Source organism: Chlamydotis macqueenii, chromosome 20 (assembly GCF_036417535.1).
Source record: "Chlamydotis macqueenii isolate bChlMac1 chromosome 20, bChlMac1.mat, whole genome shotgun sequence".
NCBI lineage: Eukaryota > Metazoa > Chordata > Aves > Otidiformes > Otididae > Chlamydotis > Chlamydotis macqueenii.
The window spans coordinates 6499632-6517951 of NC_141575.1; the positions used below are offsets into that span (position 1 = coordinate 6499632).

The window sequence follows — 18320 nt, forward strand, 5'->3', positions numbered from 1 at the left end:
TGGGTTCAGGGTTGTCCTTGTCCGTCCAGCCATGCTATTGCAGGCTCCAGGGACAAGTGGCGCTGGCAGGGAGGCAGCTCAGGCGGGAGCTGTGCCCTTCTGCCATCCCAGTCGTGGAAGCGAAACAAAAAAGCAAAACAAAGCTGCCCATCCGTCCTGTCCCAGCTGAAACTCTCCACATGCCTTAAGGTTCTTAGGGCCTTGCAGTTCCTTTCCCAGCTGACACGTCTCAGTTGTACTACAGATCAGGAAGTCTGATCAGCTCCTCCTTAACCTGAAGCAGAAATAGAGCAGCAGTATGGCTTTAGCTGCTGGGAGACTGGAAATGCTATTCTAGAGCTAACAGGCTGCTGTCGTTGTTATGGAAACTAGCTCTGCTGCTAATTCAAAATCCTAACGCCTTGTCCCTAGCACTCAGCTCAGGAAGAACTCCTGGGAAAAGCAGCTGTTGAAATGCTCTGTGGCGTGGCAGTACCACTCACTTTTTCTATTAAACTCAAATGCGAGGGAATGGGGAATTCAAATGACGTTACTGTTTTAGTAGTTTTACAGTTGCCATGATTACCATTACCAAAGTTCTATCCTGTCTATTCCCTTCCAGTATGTGTGCCTCTCCCTCAGGCCAGTGACATCCCTCTTGCCCTATTATTCCTTTCCCTGGTGCATTAAAGAAAGAGAAAGAACAGCTTTAGCAAAAACAGCAGCAGATTAATGATGCAGAAAATAGTGTCTCTTCCCTCAGAGCAGCCAGAAGGAAGTCTGTTCCTGGCAGCAGCACGCCCTTCCCTCTGCATGAGAAAAGAGCACATGGAAAAATCTAGTGCTGCTTCTAACTGGCTCTCTACAGAAAGATTATGCTCTCACGCCGCTTATTTGCCAATGTCGTGGTGAGCCACCCTTGGCTGACGGCTGTTCCGTGTCCCTTTGTGGCTGAGGGGCAGGTGAAGGTGCAATCCAGGGCTGAAACAGCTGGCTGAAACGGAGGTACAGCTCTAAAACACAGATGTGGCCAACAGCATCCACTATTCTTTGCTACCTGGCACCAAGGACTCCTGCCTAGCACCATAAACTCTCACTCTAGTGCTTGAGCAAATACGTGAAAGAAGTATTACTTCTCCCTAAATTCTCATTCTGTCCGTTCTCAATAAACACCAATAAAGCGATCAGCACGCTGCGTGTAACTTCAAAAGCTGTAACAAACGGAAAGATCCTGTCAGAGCTATCAAGTAACAGCCCCAAGCACTACTGAACTTCCTGAGACTGGATTCTGGGTTTACTTCCGCTCCCCACAGGTACCTGTCACCAATCTGCTATCTTCTCTGCGGTTCTTCCCCTTCAAATCTCCACCTTCACACTCATGGTTCCCTGTGCCAGAAAGTGTTCACGGTCACAGGCAGCCCCATCTAAACACGACCAGGCTTGGGACTGTCACACCACCGCGCTTGCTGCCAGGGCAGCTCAGCTCAGCACCCGAGCTTTTGGAAGGTAATCAAGCCCCTCTCCTTTCTAAGACCACTCTCCTCCAGCCACCTAGTTCAAATCTCTCCAAAGCCTCCAGGGGAAGTAAGACTAGATCAAAAAGTGTGCTAAATATCACCATCACTTCAGCTTACAAGGAGGGGAAAAAAAAAAAACAAACCCACAAAAACAACCTCAAAGCAACAAGCTAGTTTTCTTGCTCTGGTCTCTTAAAACAACTGAGATTTAAAAGGTTCTGACAGCTAAAGCAATCAGTTGTCTCTTTAGGGAATAATTGGTACGTCACTAGCTCACAGCTACATTGAAATTTGATTTTTCACCTTAGAAAAGTCTGTCTAGATTTCAGGCTTTATTTTAAGCAATAATCACTGACCTTCTCTTACTGTCTCCATCACACATTGAGACCTGGAACCTTAAGCACTTGTTGATCTACTTGACGGCGCTACAACAGCGCAACGCAACTCCGCTGCAGACAGCGTCTGTCTGCTACCTTGAGCCCGCGCCCTCGCCTGCAGCTGCCACAGGCAGAGCAGCAGCTTCAACCCGCACACAGGGTACTCCGTGCGCGCGGTCCACGCCCTCGTGCGCAGAAGAATCCCTCCTGAGGAGCATTTTATAGTAATGCTCGTTTAAAACCTCCTACGAGTTCCCCAGCGTGAGAGTAAGGAAAGGGAGTGGGTGTGGGAAAGCCAAGGGAATCAACCTTGGATTGTAATCGCTTCCAACGGTATCTGGATCACCGCTCACAAGCCACACGCGCAGCACTGTTCGCTGGGGCTTCAGCCCAGCTGACGCAGCAGAACTGCGACACAGAAGATGCAGAATCGGTGCTGCAGGCTGCTACACCCAAAACAAAACCAGGAACCCAGCTGCTGTCTATAAAGGTTTTAATATCAGTATAAATAGGGCACAGTTACAAAAAACTGCAAGACTGAGGCAATGGAATTTTGACTTAAAAACGCTGAGTGAGGCCTTGCTCTTCAGAAACACACACAACACACAGACTGCAGGGTGAAGGGAAGGCGTGAGCACACATACACCATCTTGCCTTGAACCATTCCGTACAAAAATAGCAGTAGAAAGGTGGTCTCTGGATTGCTGGCTGATCCCTTGGCTGTGCCTTAGCTGGACTCTGACCGCGAGGGAGAGGCAGATCGCACCTTGTGTTACGAGCAGAGTTAACGCCCAACGGCAAGTTTGGCTCCTCTCTCCATCCAGCCACAGCTTCCCCAGCTGAGGTACAAGCTACAAAAATAAAGGTTTTGACTGTTCAGCACTGGTACCTAGCCAGGACGCTCTAGCAGACGGAGCGGGCAGGCTGTGCACGCGGGCCGATGGCTGAGGAGCCGCTCTGGGCTCTCCTTACATTCACCCTGCTACTGGGTTGCAAGAGGTCAACGGGATCTCGCTGCTGACGTAACGGCTCGGTTTACACCACTGCCCGCACCAGGCCTCCCTCCCTTTCCCACTCCTCGTTACGAGCTCTGCCAAAGGTGATGCCTTCTGTGGTGGACATGAATCGTTCTGCTGCGAGTCCTGGAAAGGGAGGCAGGGGCAGGACAGAATCTATCTCTGCACGTGCCGGACAAAGGCCTGCACAAGCTGAAACAAAGGCTCCTGCCCCTCAGGACCCAGCTTGGAGGCAGATTTTCCTTGGGGAGAGGGAAGAACCCCGCTGGCAGGTGAAGAGGGACCACCGCGGCGGAAGTAACGAGACAGGCTGGAGAGCAGCGTACTCTGAAATTAGAAGCAGGTAACAAGTTAGCTTCTTTCAAACACATGCCCCTCTCCCTCCCCAAACAAGGTGCCGACGGCACAGAACATGCAGCCCAAGATGCCTACGGCTGCTGACTCACACTGAGGAACGGGCTCTGCTGGGCAGCCACAGACAAATGACCTTCTCCCACAGGACACATTCACAGCGAAGAGGGAGGAAGGATGGTACAAGCTGCTTACCAGCTCAGAGCTGAGCTCCTGTTTCATCCGCTGCTTATCACGGGGATGCACAGCCGGGTCTCTCAAGTACCGAACGGCCTGGGAGATGAGCAGGTAGAAACAGTTCTCCATTGTAAACATGAGCAGAGACCTGTGCGAAGAAACGCAGATCAGCAGGAGCCAAAAAGGTCAGCACACTCTAGTTTCAAGGTTGAAGACTCTTAGACTTCACACACAGGGTACGTATGAGGGTGCTCTGTTACTGTTCGCATTCTGCTCAAGCAGTGATACCCAAAAGCTATGGTCTGCAGAGCAGAAACCCCTCCTGGCCATCAGGGAAGTCTGACTTAAATACACTGGTAAATAAGCAAACAACTCTCTACACTGCATCATAGGAACACTCTCCGAAAAAAGTCTCTGCTTGCTTTGGAGAGCTTCTCATGGGCTATCTGAACTCCCTGGATGGGCAGCTCTGAAGCTACACGAATGCATCTAAACCTCAGTTCTGATCTGAGGAGCACTGGGTTCTGCTCCTCGGCCATGTCTGAATCAAAGAGCTAGAAACTTACTTGAGGGTTTTAGTTCCCTCTTGCATATTCAGCCCTGCAGCCTGAGGGAAAGGTTCCTTCTTCTTATCCAGCTTAAGGGAAAAAGAGACAGGCATCAGAGACAGGAGATGCAAAAGAGGAGATATTCACACTCTTCAAAATGTTATCTGAACAAGTGCTTCAAGATCACTGCGACTGCTGCGCTCTCCCAAACAGAGAAATGGCTCGTACCTCTCCCAGCATGTTAAGGGCCACGTTGACTGTGGCAAGCAGGGTCCCAAAGGAAGGTGCGACGTCTGAATCAAAAGCTGGTGTGGTGAAACTCAAAACGAAGAGCACATTGTACTCAGCAAGGTCCAACGACTGTGGAGAAACAGAAAGAGGAGCGAGTGACCCCGAGTCCGTGAGTACGCTATTGTCATAGTAACAGGAATACCTAGTCCCTGTATCACGCTGTTTGTATGGAGAACTAGAAGCACTGAGATCGTTTCCCAAATCTCAACTGTACAGATGGGAGCAGTAGAGAGCACTCTGTACAGCACTGCACAATCAGACTACACTGCTCTCCTCACATCGGTGAATTTTCTCCGACTCCCAAGCCGTACAGCTTGCCACCAAGCGGCAAGCTATAGTCATGACTGTTTCCAGATCGTTTTCAAACGCCCAGGTGTATGTACCTAGAGGCACAGGAAAAGGAAGTGAACTATCCAAAAGTTAGCAGCAGGACACTGCCAGAATCAAGGGTTAAACCTTCCTTTTCTGAACCTGGAGACCAGCCACATCCCTTGAAATGCTCGGAACGCCCCCTTCGGGGAGCAGCATCTCTCCTCTTTCTCTACCTGATCAAGGAGGATCTGGCAGACATCAGGGGTGAAATGGCGCAGGGCAGCAAGAGATTTGCTGAGGATTTTCAAGAGGCTGTACTGCACTGTGAGCAGTGCTTTCTGCTCTGCTGCCTCTGACTCAGGGCTGGGATGTTTGGAGGAGGCTTGGGGATTACGCTGCACTCGCGGAGTCACGCTTGATGGAAGGGAATCACCATTTTTTGTCTGCAGAGAAAGAAAAAAGGCAGTCTTGAATACAGATATGATTAATTTGCACTACTTTCAGGGAAAAAAAAATGCTATGAACACAAGGAATGAGGAAATAAGGCAGCCAAAGTCTGTCACCTGCTAGAAGCATGAGAACCTACACTTAGTGTGCATCAGGGGAGGCACTGCATTGCAGGCAGGCAGCTGCAGAGGCTATTTAGATTCCACGTTCCAGAAAAAAGAATCTCTAATCAACACACCAAGCCTTAGCCATGCTGAAATAACACATCAGTAGCAATATATCGTCTCCACCTCATGAATCTAAGGATTCCCCGAGAACAAGAGCTCTCTCTCAAACAAATTAAATCAGATCAAGGACACCAGGTCAGTAGTGGCTTAACGAACGACACTACAGAGCACACAGCAATGCAGCTTTCTTGCTGCAGCACAGGCAGCTACAAAATGGTAACAGCACCATTCAAACACAGGCTGCTGCTTCCAGGAATGGCTTTACACAGTCCAGAGTTTTTAGAGTCCAGACTACTCTTTGCAGGTTTTTTTTGTTTTTTTTTTTTGCTGTGGAGAAATGCAAGTCCAAACCATTAATGGCTGTCAATAATCACCACTAGGATTACAACAATCAATTCACTATCCAACAGCCGGAATATCGAACAGTATTTGCCTTTTAACAGGGAGCACGGGCATGCAACACTCCTAACTTACAGTTTGGTTTAGGGTCCCCATCCTCACCTGCAGGTAGTGCTGGAGCATTTTGCGGCTGTGCAGGAGGGAGGTACAGGCCTGACACAAGTAACACAGATTCACCTGAAATAAATAAGGTGAGGGAGAAATCTCTTAAAAACCCATCTATTCACTACCATGGGTGGAAGCTAGAAAATCCAGTTAAACAGAACACTGTGATCAATGTAGTCTCTTGAGAGACTGAGAACTGAGAGCAAGACATTGAATTCCCCAAGTTATTTTTCCAAGCTACCATCTGTCTGTCCCCAACAGTTATCCTTCCTCACTTAATTGAGACAAAGTACTGACAGAACAGACATTTTAATAATCTCACCAATGGTTCCTATTAAAAGAGCAGCAACAAAAAGGTGATATAGTGCCATTTTCTCTTAATCCATGCAAATCAGCGTGCTCCAAGGCAATGCATTATGCACAGCAGTATCCTGATTCCTACCTGCATGTCCCTCATAAGCTGTGGCAGGTGGAAATGCCACTCCTTTGTGAAATTTGAGAGCTGAAGGATGAAGCCAACAGTGTGATCGGCCTCTTCCAGACAGGCCAAGCTCTGTACTGTCCGTACTGCATTCAGGCACTGGAAAGCAGAGAGAAGTAAATCAGGGCAATGACAATTAACTCACAAAAAGTCCACTTCCTCCTCTAGAAGAAAAAGCTGGACATGCAGAGGATCTGCCCTTAGGGACAGAAAATGCATTCATGAAACTAGGCACACAGCACATGGGTCAGACTCAGAGCACTTTATATTCTTAGTCAGAGGTCAATGCATTTCACGAGCTATGCTGCCACACAAGAAGACAGCTGTTTGTTTAGGGAGCACGCTTATGAACAGGTAATTCAACACCTATGTACAAACGGGACTCTTCAGCACGTCTGCACTGACACAATCCAGCCAGCACTGGTATTTCAGTACTGCAGGACACGAGAGCTTGGCGATCCGAACGGTGACTGAACCCTGACCACAGCATTTTCATTATCTGCGCAAGGCTGAGCTGAAGCCACCTCCAACAGCTCTCGTATTTTTCCCTCCAGAGCAGACAGCCACAAAGCGAGTTCCCATCAAACTCTCACTCCTGCTAGTGTGTGGAACAGGCATATTAAAGACCTGTAGCAAAGCTACATCGCCAAGAGCGGACAGGATGAACAGATGGTGACTACTGAGCAAAACCAAGTATCACAACAATCATCCCTGCCTGACCACGTGGTCTGTATGTTCTATCCTCCTTCTCTCACTACTGAATTATTTCTACCGTAAATCTTCCTGAGGCAGGAGCCTCTTTTCAATGCATCTGCCTTTTCTGACATGTTTCCACTGCTATTGCAGCACAGAAGCCAAGCGAACCATCACAGGGGAAGTATGTGACATACCTGAAGAATCCTCTCTTGATGGACACCGACGAAGTCCAGTGCTTCTGTCAGGAAGTTGTATCGCAGTGTTTTAAGAAGGCGTTCCATCAGTGACATGGAAAGACGATAGACCCCAGGCCAAGAGGGGGCATCCAGAGACTTTCGAGATGAAGCAGATGCCTGAACAAATCAAATACAAAAATAAATTACTTATATACACTGCTGCCCAGTATGGCACACGCCACAAACCCTCCACACCATTTTGGAAGTCTCCAGTCTCTAGGGGTGGCTGTTGTCCTCCTCGACAAGGGAGGCAAGCAGGGCATGGCAAACTCTCCTGGCACATTCCCTCCAAAAAGAAGCAGCACCCACCTGAATGGCTCCATTCGTGCTCAGCTGGTACACGCTCAGGAGGGGCAGGCAGACGCTCTGCGTGACACCAGCTCCAGCCACTGCTGCCGCTCCCTACAAGACACAGAACAAACTACTGTTAAAATGTCGTGTGTGCCTGCTCTCTAAGACTAGAGAGACTTATTTTGCAGTAGATATTTCTGTCCTTTGCACTGTAACCACCCTTTTAGAAAACTTCCATCTACACACACTTCTATGTTGTTAAAAATTCAATATCAAGAAAAGCCACACCGTTCATCCAGTAAAATCTAATCTGCGTAACTGTACTGTGAATTTCATTTTGGTATCACCTGGTTTGGTACATATACAGTCTTTGAAAAAGGCTGGCTTTGGAACAACCTTTTTTTCACCTAAAACTCCACACAAATTTGAATTTGTAATAGATAAATAATGCTTTATTGCAACTAATGAGAAAGCAAGTACCACCACGTAACGCTGTTTTAACTAGGGAGGGTATAATTTGCATTGCAGAAGTACACATTCAGTGAAAGTTCCTGCTCTAATCTACAGGTCTGCTCTGGCTGGCTCAGCTCTTCCATCCAAGACATCCCATTACCGAGAAGAACAAGGCAAGCTAAGCAGGTGTACATACAGGACCTGCAGCCTGCCAGTCTCTAAAAAACCCCCTTTATCTACAGATCATTGTTCAACTGCATCACAGAGAGAATAATGAGATCTACGGCTCCTATTAAAAATGTATCGCTATGTGCTCTCATTTCTCTGCATGTCTCACCTGTTGAGTACTTGCTAGAGTCAGCAGTAAATGTAAAGAGGCCTCTGTGAAGTGAAGGTTTTGTTTAACTCTCAGGCTGATCTCCAATGCGGCAAAGATTGTAGGAAGCACAGGGACTTTCCTCGTAATCTGTAGCCAGTAGTCTCCATCCTCATCAACTTCACAGAGCTCTTTAGCCAGATGCAGACCCAGAACACACACCTGCAGGAACAAGCAAAGGAGAACAACACATACACTTGACATGGATACCAAGAAAATCCTGAAAGCATTTACTAACAGACCTCAATCATTCTCAGAATCACAAATTGAGGCACCTGGTACCCCTCACACTGAACTCTGCACACTTCCTGCACACTTCCTGGCTGTATTACCAACCCTGACAATGGTATTTACGACAGCTCCAAAGGAGAGGCAGCAACAGCCAATTCCCCAGGCTGCTGCATGCCAAAAAGACACAGAGTAATTCTGAGACAGAAACTACCAAAACTTTATTTGAAGGCAGCAGGCTGCAAGAGAAAGTTTTTCAAAACATACGTGAAACTTCTGTCTAGAGAGAAGAAACGTGGCTGCAAAGGAGACAAACAGGTCCTTTACCCCATCTCGCTGGTCTTTGTGTTTAACTCGGGAGGCATCATCTGTTTCCATGCTGTCCTTGTCATCTGTAGCATCTCCCAAGGTCAGGCTGTGTCGAGTTTGATCAAAGAGTGCAATGACCTCATCTTGGAGTGTTTCACACACACTCAGCACCAGCTGGGAGTACTGTGGGACCTCATTCACTGGGACACACACAGGAAAGACAAGTTAACACACAATTCTTGTACTTAGCTTTCCAGTTTAACTGATAACATCACTGGGCCACATTTCTTTGTGTTAGTATTTATCCTGTTTTAATTTCAAAACCTACAAAACAGAATGTGAGGAACTGTGACTACATTAGATGATTGAGTCTGGGAAGATACAATAAAAACATGTAGTTTTACCAAGAAGTCATATAAACTCATGACATCTCAAAGCACAAATCAAGCTCTACTACGGACAGATTATTCCGTAACTGCTCACTAGATCATCTCCTACCCACTTCTCCAGATTGCTGGTACTGGCCTATGAAGATTGGGTGCAGACTATGTTCTGTGAGTCCGCATAAGTATTACATTCTTATCAAAACCACTATAATAAGTTGCACCTTCTACCAGCATGACTGGAAACTCAAATTCAACAGCAAAGAAAAACATTTTAAAACAACACAACCCTCCACTTTCTACTTATTTTCCAATTGCCCAAGCAGCAAGGTAAACGGATACACTTCTCAGCACCACAGTTGCCTCTGTATGTGTTGTACAGAGAAATACTGCCCGGATTCCACTGACGGTTGTCAAGTGCTACTGCAACGTAAGATGTCCCACAAGTGAGAGGAGTAACAACCAGACCAGTTTCTCTGGTTTGTAACAAAACGTACCCTCAGAAGACTTTCTTGTGTTTGGGTCTTTTGTTATCTCTAACCAGAAATTTGTGTCAGAGTCTAAGGTCTACAGCTTCTCTGTGAGATGGCATTACTAGAATGTGCCTCCCACACCTGCTGAGCTATTTTCAAAAAACATGGGAACTCTACCTTGTCTCTATCAAACCGATCAAACACAGAGGTTATTGTTGGGGAAAGACAAGAGAAGGCAAGACATACACATACTGCAAATTATAAACCTCATATATTTTCAAAACTCGCTAAAACAAAGTACGGAAAAGGCAGAGAAGTCCCACAGGCTGGTGACTATATTCAGCGTCACATACTACTACTAACACCACATGCATTTTTATCTTGTACACACCAGGGTGTCAGAGTGTATTCAGCCATGGCAGCCTGCTCTTAACACCTGCACATACACCACCTCACCTTTCATCTCCTTCATCTGCAGCACAGTGATAAGAGCTGAGAACACTTTGGCTTTGGTTTTCTCCATCATCTGCTGATCTGCCTGTAGTACTCCCTCCAGAATCTGCGTCAAGGAGTTTATGATTTTATCCACAGAACCCAACTCGCTGACAACAAAAAGGGAGAGCTCTTCAGATTAGACAAGATCCCTCAATAAATAACTTGGCTTGACTGAGCTGTGCGTATCGCAAGTTATACGGTCCACACAAATAAAAGCAGTTCTTCTGCTTAAAGTTTAAGTCACCACCAGGATCTCAGTAAAGACATTCCACAGTACAAGGAGAATGCAGGACTGACTTTTTTGATACATTTTTCACCAGCAAGCAGGAAGCCAAACTATAAATGTATTGCTACAAGAGATTTCAGCAACAACCTACAGACATTCACCATCTCAAAAAAATTTCTATGAGAAGGTTTCAGTTTCCTCCCCAAATCACTAAGGGAATTTCATTAGAGCAAAACACTTAAACATAATCTCCCAAGTTTTTGTATTTAGCAGTGACTAGTAATTATCTAAACAAAATCCCTACCTCTTCCACTGTTTGAGCAGGATCAGAAGAAGGGTACAGAGCATAGACCCCAGCTGCAGACAGGATACTGACATAGGAACTAGAAGCTAAGAAGAAATACTGCAAGTTACAATTGCAATAGTCGCATGTCCGAACACTTCATAAATTCTCAGCCCAAGCACCACCATCAAATGTCCAGAGGATGACTTTGTTTCAGCCCAATTTCACAGGATCTAAAAAACCTATGATGGCAAGCAGCTGCAGAAATAGAACTCCTCACAGTACAAACGAGATGAGCAATTGGGCAATTAAAGAACTGACAGGAAACAGCACCTACCAAAACCTTGGTCCCATTTAGCACATCCAGAAACAACTGCTGATGAACTGCAGAATCAGTCAGATGCATTATATCCACCTAAGAGCCACAAAGACAGAGATCAATCAAGCACAACAAAAGAGGCACCTTCTTAGCAGTCTAACACAAGCCTACTGTTTTACTTTGTTACTTTAAGAATTCACCAAGTTTTATAGCTGCCGAGTGATGCAGTTTTACAGAAATCACTGAAGCATTACATTAACGGTTGACAAGAAGTCGGCAATGACTAATTCCCCTAACAGTGCATCCCTGCCTCACTTGACTCAGCAAAATCTCTTCAGGATTACAGAATTACTTAGAATTGCTATAAAAATTATTTACTACCTCCCTCCTCAGCTCAGATAGTCAATACGCTCATTTTGATCAAACAGCAAAACACCACCTACTCTAACCTCTTGTACCATGCTTGTGCCAACTTGTGTTGTAAGCATACACACAAGAAAATTGAAAGAAAAAGCACTGAATTCTTCATTATGGCTCTGAGAAGCTGGCATTCTATTATTCAAAACGTTAATTGCAGATCACGATGAAAGACAAGAGGTAGCTCTTACATGGCTCGTAGAAATGATCAGCAGCATCCGCCAGGCGGAGATCAGCATTTGATATTCTGTCACGGAGGCACAGCTGCTGCCCTCCGTCTCCGCCACGTGATACGCCAGTAACTTCACATATTCTGACCAGTAGGCAAAGCGCTTTTTGGTGGAGAAATTCTTCAGTGTGTCTTTCAGGGACTGATCCAGTGAGCCCCTGACCAAATCAAGAGGAGAAGTTATCTTCCTTTATTACTTTGGTCAGAATATATACTTCTTCCGAGATTCAGGTAGGAAAGCCAAGGACACAGCTTGCAAGTGAAGGTTATTCCACATTTTAGACCTGTGCAGGGAATCCCACTTTTTGCATCAAATGTGAAGGACAAACATGATCCCTGAAGAAAATTATTATTTTGATTTTTTTTTTCCTTTTTTTTAAATCAGAGATTGTAGTTAATTGTGACTTTTCAACATATTAAAGGCCAATTATATTCAGGAAAACAAAACAAGTGGGAGAAAACTTCTAAAATGTTATTCAGCCATCACTATAGTAGGTGTACTTAGCTTAGGTTACAATTAGTTTTAATAAATACTGTATATTCTCATTCCAGAATACAAGGAAAATACTAACATTCCCACCTACAGCCTGCAGAAACACTGTAGCAGCTCTTTCTGCAATTGGTGATTGAAAGAATCTCAAATGCACATTTATGATTTGTTTAGAAATCATGTTCCTCCCACATTTTCACAGGATTACATGTACTTTGTCCCTCAAAGCCTGCACGGTCTATCAAGATTAAACGCATACAGTTTAGATAATTAAAAATTACAGGGACAAATGAAAGAGTACCAAAGACTCACTTGACAACATAGTAGATCTCCAAACAGATGATTTTCATTATTAAGGCACAGGTATCCAAGACACTGAGCTATAAAGACAGGAGAAGAAAAAAGAAAAAAGAAAAAAAAAAAAAAAAAGAAAAAAAAAAGGCAAAATCTGAGTATCTAGCTCTGCAGGGTGAGTGGAATTCTGATTTACTCCATCCATCCACTTGCAGAGACTGACACTCCAGTTTTGCAGGAACCTGGTTTCTCCCCTGATAGGGATATTATGCTATTTGACACAGACTGGGGATAACAAGGGAAGAACACTACGTTCGAAGCAGCACTCTGAGTGAGAGCACGGGACTTCCATAACGAAGGGGAGAACTCCCACAGAAAGGAAGAATAACAAGAACCTCATCAATTCCTCAGTAATCCTAGTCAGCCTGAGCTATGCCTGAAACTAAAAGGAGAGTTTATTTTGCCAAACAGCACACGAGGTATAGTACAGATACGCTACAGGCAGCGTACCTTCCAAAAGGTGGTACTCACAGATGCTAGGTAACATCTATTTTTGTTTTGTATGTGAATAAAGAGCAGAGAATTTCAAAATACAGTTCACTGCTCTACAGTCTCTTCAAATCCAGAAAGCATTCACTTCATCTCCTGCCTGTGTTTAAACCACTTGATCATACTTCCTTTCAGAAAACTGCAGAGGGCGGAGTCACATAATCACATAGGAACTTTTTCTGAGAAGTACAACTGCCTTCCTTTTGTTTGGATGTAACTCACCTCTGATGATTCTGAAGGCGGAGGAAGGGTCCCAAAGAGAGGATTGGTTAAATTTTCCCAAAACTTTGGCCTAAAAGATATATAAAGAAGTAAAAATCAGTTATCTTCCCCATACCACATGCCTAGCAGCATTTTGATGGTTATAAACTTCACAGAAAATATGCTTTGGTAAACACAAGCTTATATAGCTTTGTACAAAAGAAACAGAATGAAATGTATTTGCTTCTGAATACGCAATATAGGCTTCTCGTCTTCTTTTCCGAAAGACTAAGTTCAAAGCCCATATACTGCATTCCCTTCCCAGAGCACACAAAGACTAAGATGCAAACATCCCTGAAAAGTCTGATGAACCAAAGAAAAAGTGCTTTGGAAAAAAGAAAGGAAAATGCATTGAAGAAAAACAACTCACTTTGTCCTCAGAACTAGCATGGCGCTATCTCGACGGTCCTGCCACAGAGCATGCAGGAAGGCAATGGCAGCGCGATGCAGGAGGGGAGGGCACCAGTACCTCTCCTGTTGTTTAGAGTCTATCAGCTCTAAGACTACTTGGAGGCAACTCCACTCCCCTAAGCTGAATTCCTAAAGCAAAAGGAAACAAGAGGTTACACTGCCACAGAACCACTGTGTAGGCACCTATTAAATCAGAATGTGCTTGATTCCACTTCAGCAATACACAAATAAATCTTGAGCACATGATGTCATTATATATTTTGTATAAGACTGCAAGCAATGTAGTCATAACACAGGAGAGAAAAAAAAAATAGAGGAATAAAAACTGAGCTAAGCTAGGACTTAGTAAGACCAAGTGCCTTCAAAAGGTCCCAACCTAAGAAGATCTTGAACTGCAAAGCAGCAGAGTGAGTATTCTGGAAAACTGACGTTGTCCATTGTACCTCAGTCGTCAGCTTTCTCACTGACTGGCCACTGTCAGAGTCAAGAGAGTGGGCCACAGCGATCTTTGGTCTGAACCAGCACATGTTCTTATGTTAACTCAGCATCTGCCTTAAAACATTGGGGAAAGTTTCTCTCCGGTTACAGGGAAAAGTGAAACCAGGATAGCAGCACATCCATTCACTGCAAGCACAAGCTGCATTTATCTTTACATTAAGCACATCAGGTTACATGTAAGAACCACCAGATTTTAGAGACTAGTGCCATAAGACTGCTACGAATGCAACAATAAAAGACTACTGAGTCCTTGGGCAAGTATCTGCTATTCTACCTTTGACCCGTCGCTGCCATCCTTTACTTCCAAGTTCAGGAACAGCTCAATGAGCCCAGGCTGTGTCTCCACCGCAACTGTGAGGAACTCCAGTATCATGACCTTAATACGCATGTCCTCAATCTTGCTCTGCAGGCGCGTGAGGAAGGCATCACGGATGGCAGCAGCATCACTACCGAGGCACGCATAAACAGACATGGGAGCAACCTGCAGAAGGAAAGAAACATCAGAAGCAAACTCTACAGAACGCTGCTTCTCTATATAAAAGGTGATTTGCATTTCGAATTGAAACTCCAAAACACTTTATACTGAATCAATGAACATATGCGAGGGAACTCAAAAGTAAGTTGTTGTCATTAAGCAGGAAGAAACCCGCAAAGTGACCCAAATTTTCCTCTTTGGCAATTTTGCTCTCTCTCTCACCTATTTCTCAAGGGTTATAAGAAAATTGGAAAAGACAAAAAGAAAACCAGTTTTGGAATAATGTTTCTTGAAATAAACCATCCCAGAGTTGGATTTATATGCTTTAATAAAACTTCAAATACTTCCTCAGAAATATAGTATTCAAAAAGAGTAAGTCTAAAAGGCAAAGTTGAAAGCTCCCAACAAAAACTTAAATAGATTCCTCTTTTCAGTAAGATGTAAAAGTTCATTAAGAAGGTGCAAGAATTGCATTTAAGAGAGAGACTTGAGAAGCTGCTCAAAAAATGTGGAAAGAGGAGGTGCAAACACTTTGCAAAAGACAGTCCACTCATGTGAAGCACTCAGCGAGATGCTAAGTGACTTCTGAAATAGCAGATTATGTTAAAAAACTAAAAGACCCTTTATGTGATTTTTAACATGCTCTGACTTACAGCTTTCAGTCCACACTGCCTTCAACTGACTCGCATTAAGCTCCCTGATACAAAAAAAAACCCTGAAGTCATTATCTCAAAAGAATGTCAGTGGTGGAATCAGTCACAAGGCGCGAAGCAAAGGAGCACTTGTGCAAGTCTGATCTTACCGTAGCCAGTCGTTTGAGCAACTGGATGGCCAAGCGTGGAAGTGCAGGATCATGCTTGTGGTAAATGTATTTGGCCAAGACCGCAATAAGATTGTTTCCATGAGCACCTGGAGAGAAGGCAATTAAAATCAAAGGGAAGAAACTGCAACAAGACGTAACTGTTTAATAAATAACGATTTCCATAGCAGAACGTGAGAAATAGGTCAGTCTTCCAGAAGAACCAGGCACGTGCCTAGCCAGAGGTTATAACGGCAGCTGATTGACTATATTCTGTAATTACACTCATGTCATTATAAAGCAGCAAACAACAAGCCACATTTGCTTAAATACTTCAGAAGCTGCCCCAGAGGAGAACACCACCATAGAGGAGGGAGAATAGGCCTTCTCCCATCACTAGAAACCACTTCTTGGAACCTTGAAATCTTAACTACTGTTTGTAATGAGACACACACTATTTGCAGGTAACAAAAAAGCCTAGCTGCCCAGGCTGCCCCCGTGGAGAAATACATACCATGCTGAGTAAGCGCCTGTTCTAATGGCGACACCACGCTAGAGGGGGGTTTCAACCGGATGACATTATTGGTAACCGAAAATGCCAGCTTAACTGTTTGGATCAGCAGTTGACCTTGGCCTTGTGACTCGTCACTGTGTTTCCAAAAAGAAACCAAAGTAAGTAACTGTGTTGACAACTGACATTATTATTCGCACAACATTCAAAGAGGAAATTCTATACTCTGTCAATCGGGGGTTATAAGACATTTTTACTCAGACGATCACGTCACCGCGTAACAGCTGCTGAAATAGAAGCCCTCAGGTATCCACCCGCAGCCCTGGGTTTTCAGCATCAAACAAAAATGAAAAAGCGCTGGGCAGCCTATTGCCACTTTTTTTTTTCTTCCCTCTCTGGGATACAGAGATTTAAAATGTATTAAGACAGAAGGAGAAATATTTACAGAACCAATCTTACAGAAATTACAGTAAAATTACAAAACTGGATGAAGAGATAAAACTAGTTCTAAGTCTGGGTTTTCTTCCCCAAGATCTTCCTTATCAGATAAACATTGTGGAGAGGCATTAAAGGCTTCTCAAATGTCTGTCTTCCTCCTCAACAAGCCTTGATTCCCTTCCAGACTTGTTTGGAAAGAAAAAAAAAGGGCAGACTATCAGAAACGGCCTGCTAGCAAGTTTGGCTGGCTATGTGCCAAGCAAAGTTGGACAGGAAAACAGAACAGAGGAAAGGAGGGAGATTCAACCATAGCTAAAGCAAAACATCCAAGCCTTCAAAAAGCCACACAAGGAAGTTAAGATGCTCAACACAGAAGATATCTTCAATATTTCCAGAGTACTTCAAGCTGCCTTCAGAACCATCCTGAATAGACTGATCATCCCCCTAGCACTTCCAGAATTACAGTTCAAGCTTTACTGATTTATTCATGAGCATAGCTTGACTTGAACTCTAGTGTTACCTGAAGAAACAGAACTTCTAACATTGCCTCTAATTCTCTCACTTCTAATTCAGCCATTCATCTCACAAATCGAGTTCAAAGTTAGTTCGAAGTTACAAAAAGTAACTGCTAGCAAACGTTAAACAATTGAATGCATTTACATCCACCGGCACGCTCCAAATGTCATTTAGAAATAGAAAACTAAAACAACTCCATGAAATGGAGAGAATACAGCAAAGATTGTGCACAGACTTGGAACTAACACGGCTTGTTCCTCCAGAACATACAAAGCAGACTGCCATGGCTAGCCACTGCACCGATCCCCCCCTCAAATGCAATCAAGCCAAAGCTACATTTCAAATATAATTTGCGTCTTTCCTCACACTACTGAAACAAAACACACCACTCACCTACTAGACTGGGAGGCCATTACCATGTCAATGGTGTCCACACCAATTCCCATGATGTTAATGACAGCTTGCCCTGCTTCAGTGTTGGCCAGGCTGAAGACGCACAAGGACTGAAGGCTGGGGGCATTGCTGCGAAACACAGACCACAGGACATCATCACCAGGAGCACTTGCAGTATTTTCCAATGTAGCACTTAGAAAATTACCACAAAGTAATCTCTTAATTTCTACACCTCCACTGACCCCAACTTTATTCTCCCTTCTACTTTCTTCAGAGTAGGAAAATAGGAAAGCGAATGGCAGTTTGTCCCAGGAAATTTGTTTACCATTTCCTCTTTCTTCACCAGGTATTCCAGAAACCAATGTCCCTAATCTTTTTCTACCCTTCCTGTACTCAGTAATGTAGAAAAGAGCTGAAACAAGCACTACACAGCCATCCAGTTCACTCCTAGTCATTTACATCCAAAAACTGAAGCAAAATGTTAGTGACTCCTGCACTGTAAGCCAGGCTACTGCAGATATGAAACGCATCACTTGTCTTACCTGCCGCGAGGATCCATTTCAGGGCATAAATTCAGGATAGCATGGATCAACTGCAGAATCAGGCACCCTAAAACAGAGATGAGATGGACAACTCAGTCCAGGAAGATCTGGCACCTAGTTCCTATTATTTTCAAAACTAATCACAGCATCTAGCAATACTGGTAGAGATACAAATCAAATCCCAAATGTCAGATAGAAAAGGTATGATTTAAAAAGGAGTAAAAATTCACACATTCTCTCTGAGAAGACAGGTGATCCTTTTTATCCCCTCCTCCTCCTCCCGCCCCCTTCAGTATCCTTACCAATTTTCTCTCTCACTCCATGAGAGTTATAACGCCATTTGTGGTAATTTGGTAACATCTCCTTCAGGACAAACACAATGCAAGGTACAAGTCCTTGGCTCTGGGTGCTACCAAGTTGTCCCTAAGAGAAATAAAAATGTTATTGTTCCCCCTTCTGGTTAAAAGGACAAGAAACTTTCTGCAGGAAGATATACCATGTG

General features: G+C 44.4%; 1 protein-coding gene across 2 annotated transcripts in view; it reads right to left on the minus strand.

Annotated features, from left to right (window-relative positions):
• Positions 1 to 2349: 2349 nt before the first annotated feature.
• The window catches only part of NUP188 (nucleoporin 188), a 28154-nt gene continuing 12183 nt past the window's right edge, over positions 2350 to 18320 (minus strand). The window contains exons 21-44 of one of the 2 annotated variants that reach the window (XM_086764146.1): positions 18121 to 18241; positions 17819 to 17885; positions 17277 to 17405; positions 15933 to 16066; positions 15422 to 15528; positions 14419 to 14625; positions 13606 to 13775; positions 13197 to 13266; positions 12444 to 12511; positions 11604 to 11799; positions 11014 to 11091; positions 10698 to 10783; positions 10129 to 10274; positions 8835 to 9016; positions 8241 to 8441; positions 7469 to 7561; positions 7118 to 7276; positions 6189 to 6326; positions 5744 to 5818; positions 4802 to 5011; positions 4194 to 4325; positions 3984 to 4054; positions 3436 to 3565; positions 2350 to 3216 (exon numbers count right to left, since the gene is read on the minus strand). In XM_086764146.1, the coding sequence (XP_086620272.1) occupies positions 3046 to 3216; positions 3436 to 3565; positions 3984 to 4054; positions 4194 to 4325; positions 4802 to 5011; positions 5744 to 5818; positions 6189 to 6326; positions 7118 to 7276; positions 7469 to 7561; positions 8241 to 8441; positions 8835 to 9016; positions 10129 to 10274; positions 10698 to 10783; positions 11014 to 11091; positions 11604 to 11799; positions 12444 to 12511; positions 13197 to 13266; positions 13606 to 13775; positions 14419 to 14625; positions 15422 to 15528; positions 15933 to 16066; positions 17277 to 17405; positions 17819 to 17885; positions 18121 to 18241 (3141 nt within the window). In that variant the 3' untranslated portion in view covers positions 2350 to 3045. Of the gene's footprint in view, positions 3217 to 3435; positions 3566 to 3983; positions 4055 to 4193; positions 4326 to 4801; positions 5012 to 5716; positions 5819 to 6188; positions 6327 to 7117; positions 7277 to 7468; positions 7562 to 8240; positions 8442 to 8774; positions 9017 to 10128; positions 10275 to 10697; positions 10784 to 11013; positions 11092 to 11603; positions 11800 to 12443; positions 12512 to 13196; positions 13267 to 13605; positions 13776 to 14418; positions 14626 to 15421; positions 15529 to 15932; positions 16067 to 17276; positions 17406 to 17818; positions 17886 to 18120; positions 18242 to 18320 lie in introns of both variants that reach the window. The other variant, XM_086764145.1, reaches the window with a different exon arrangement.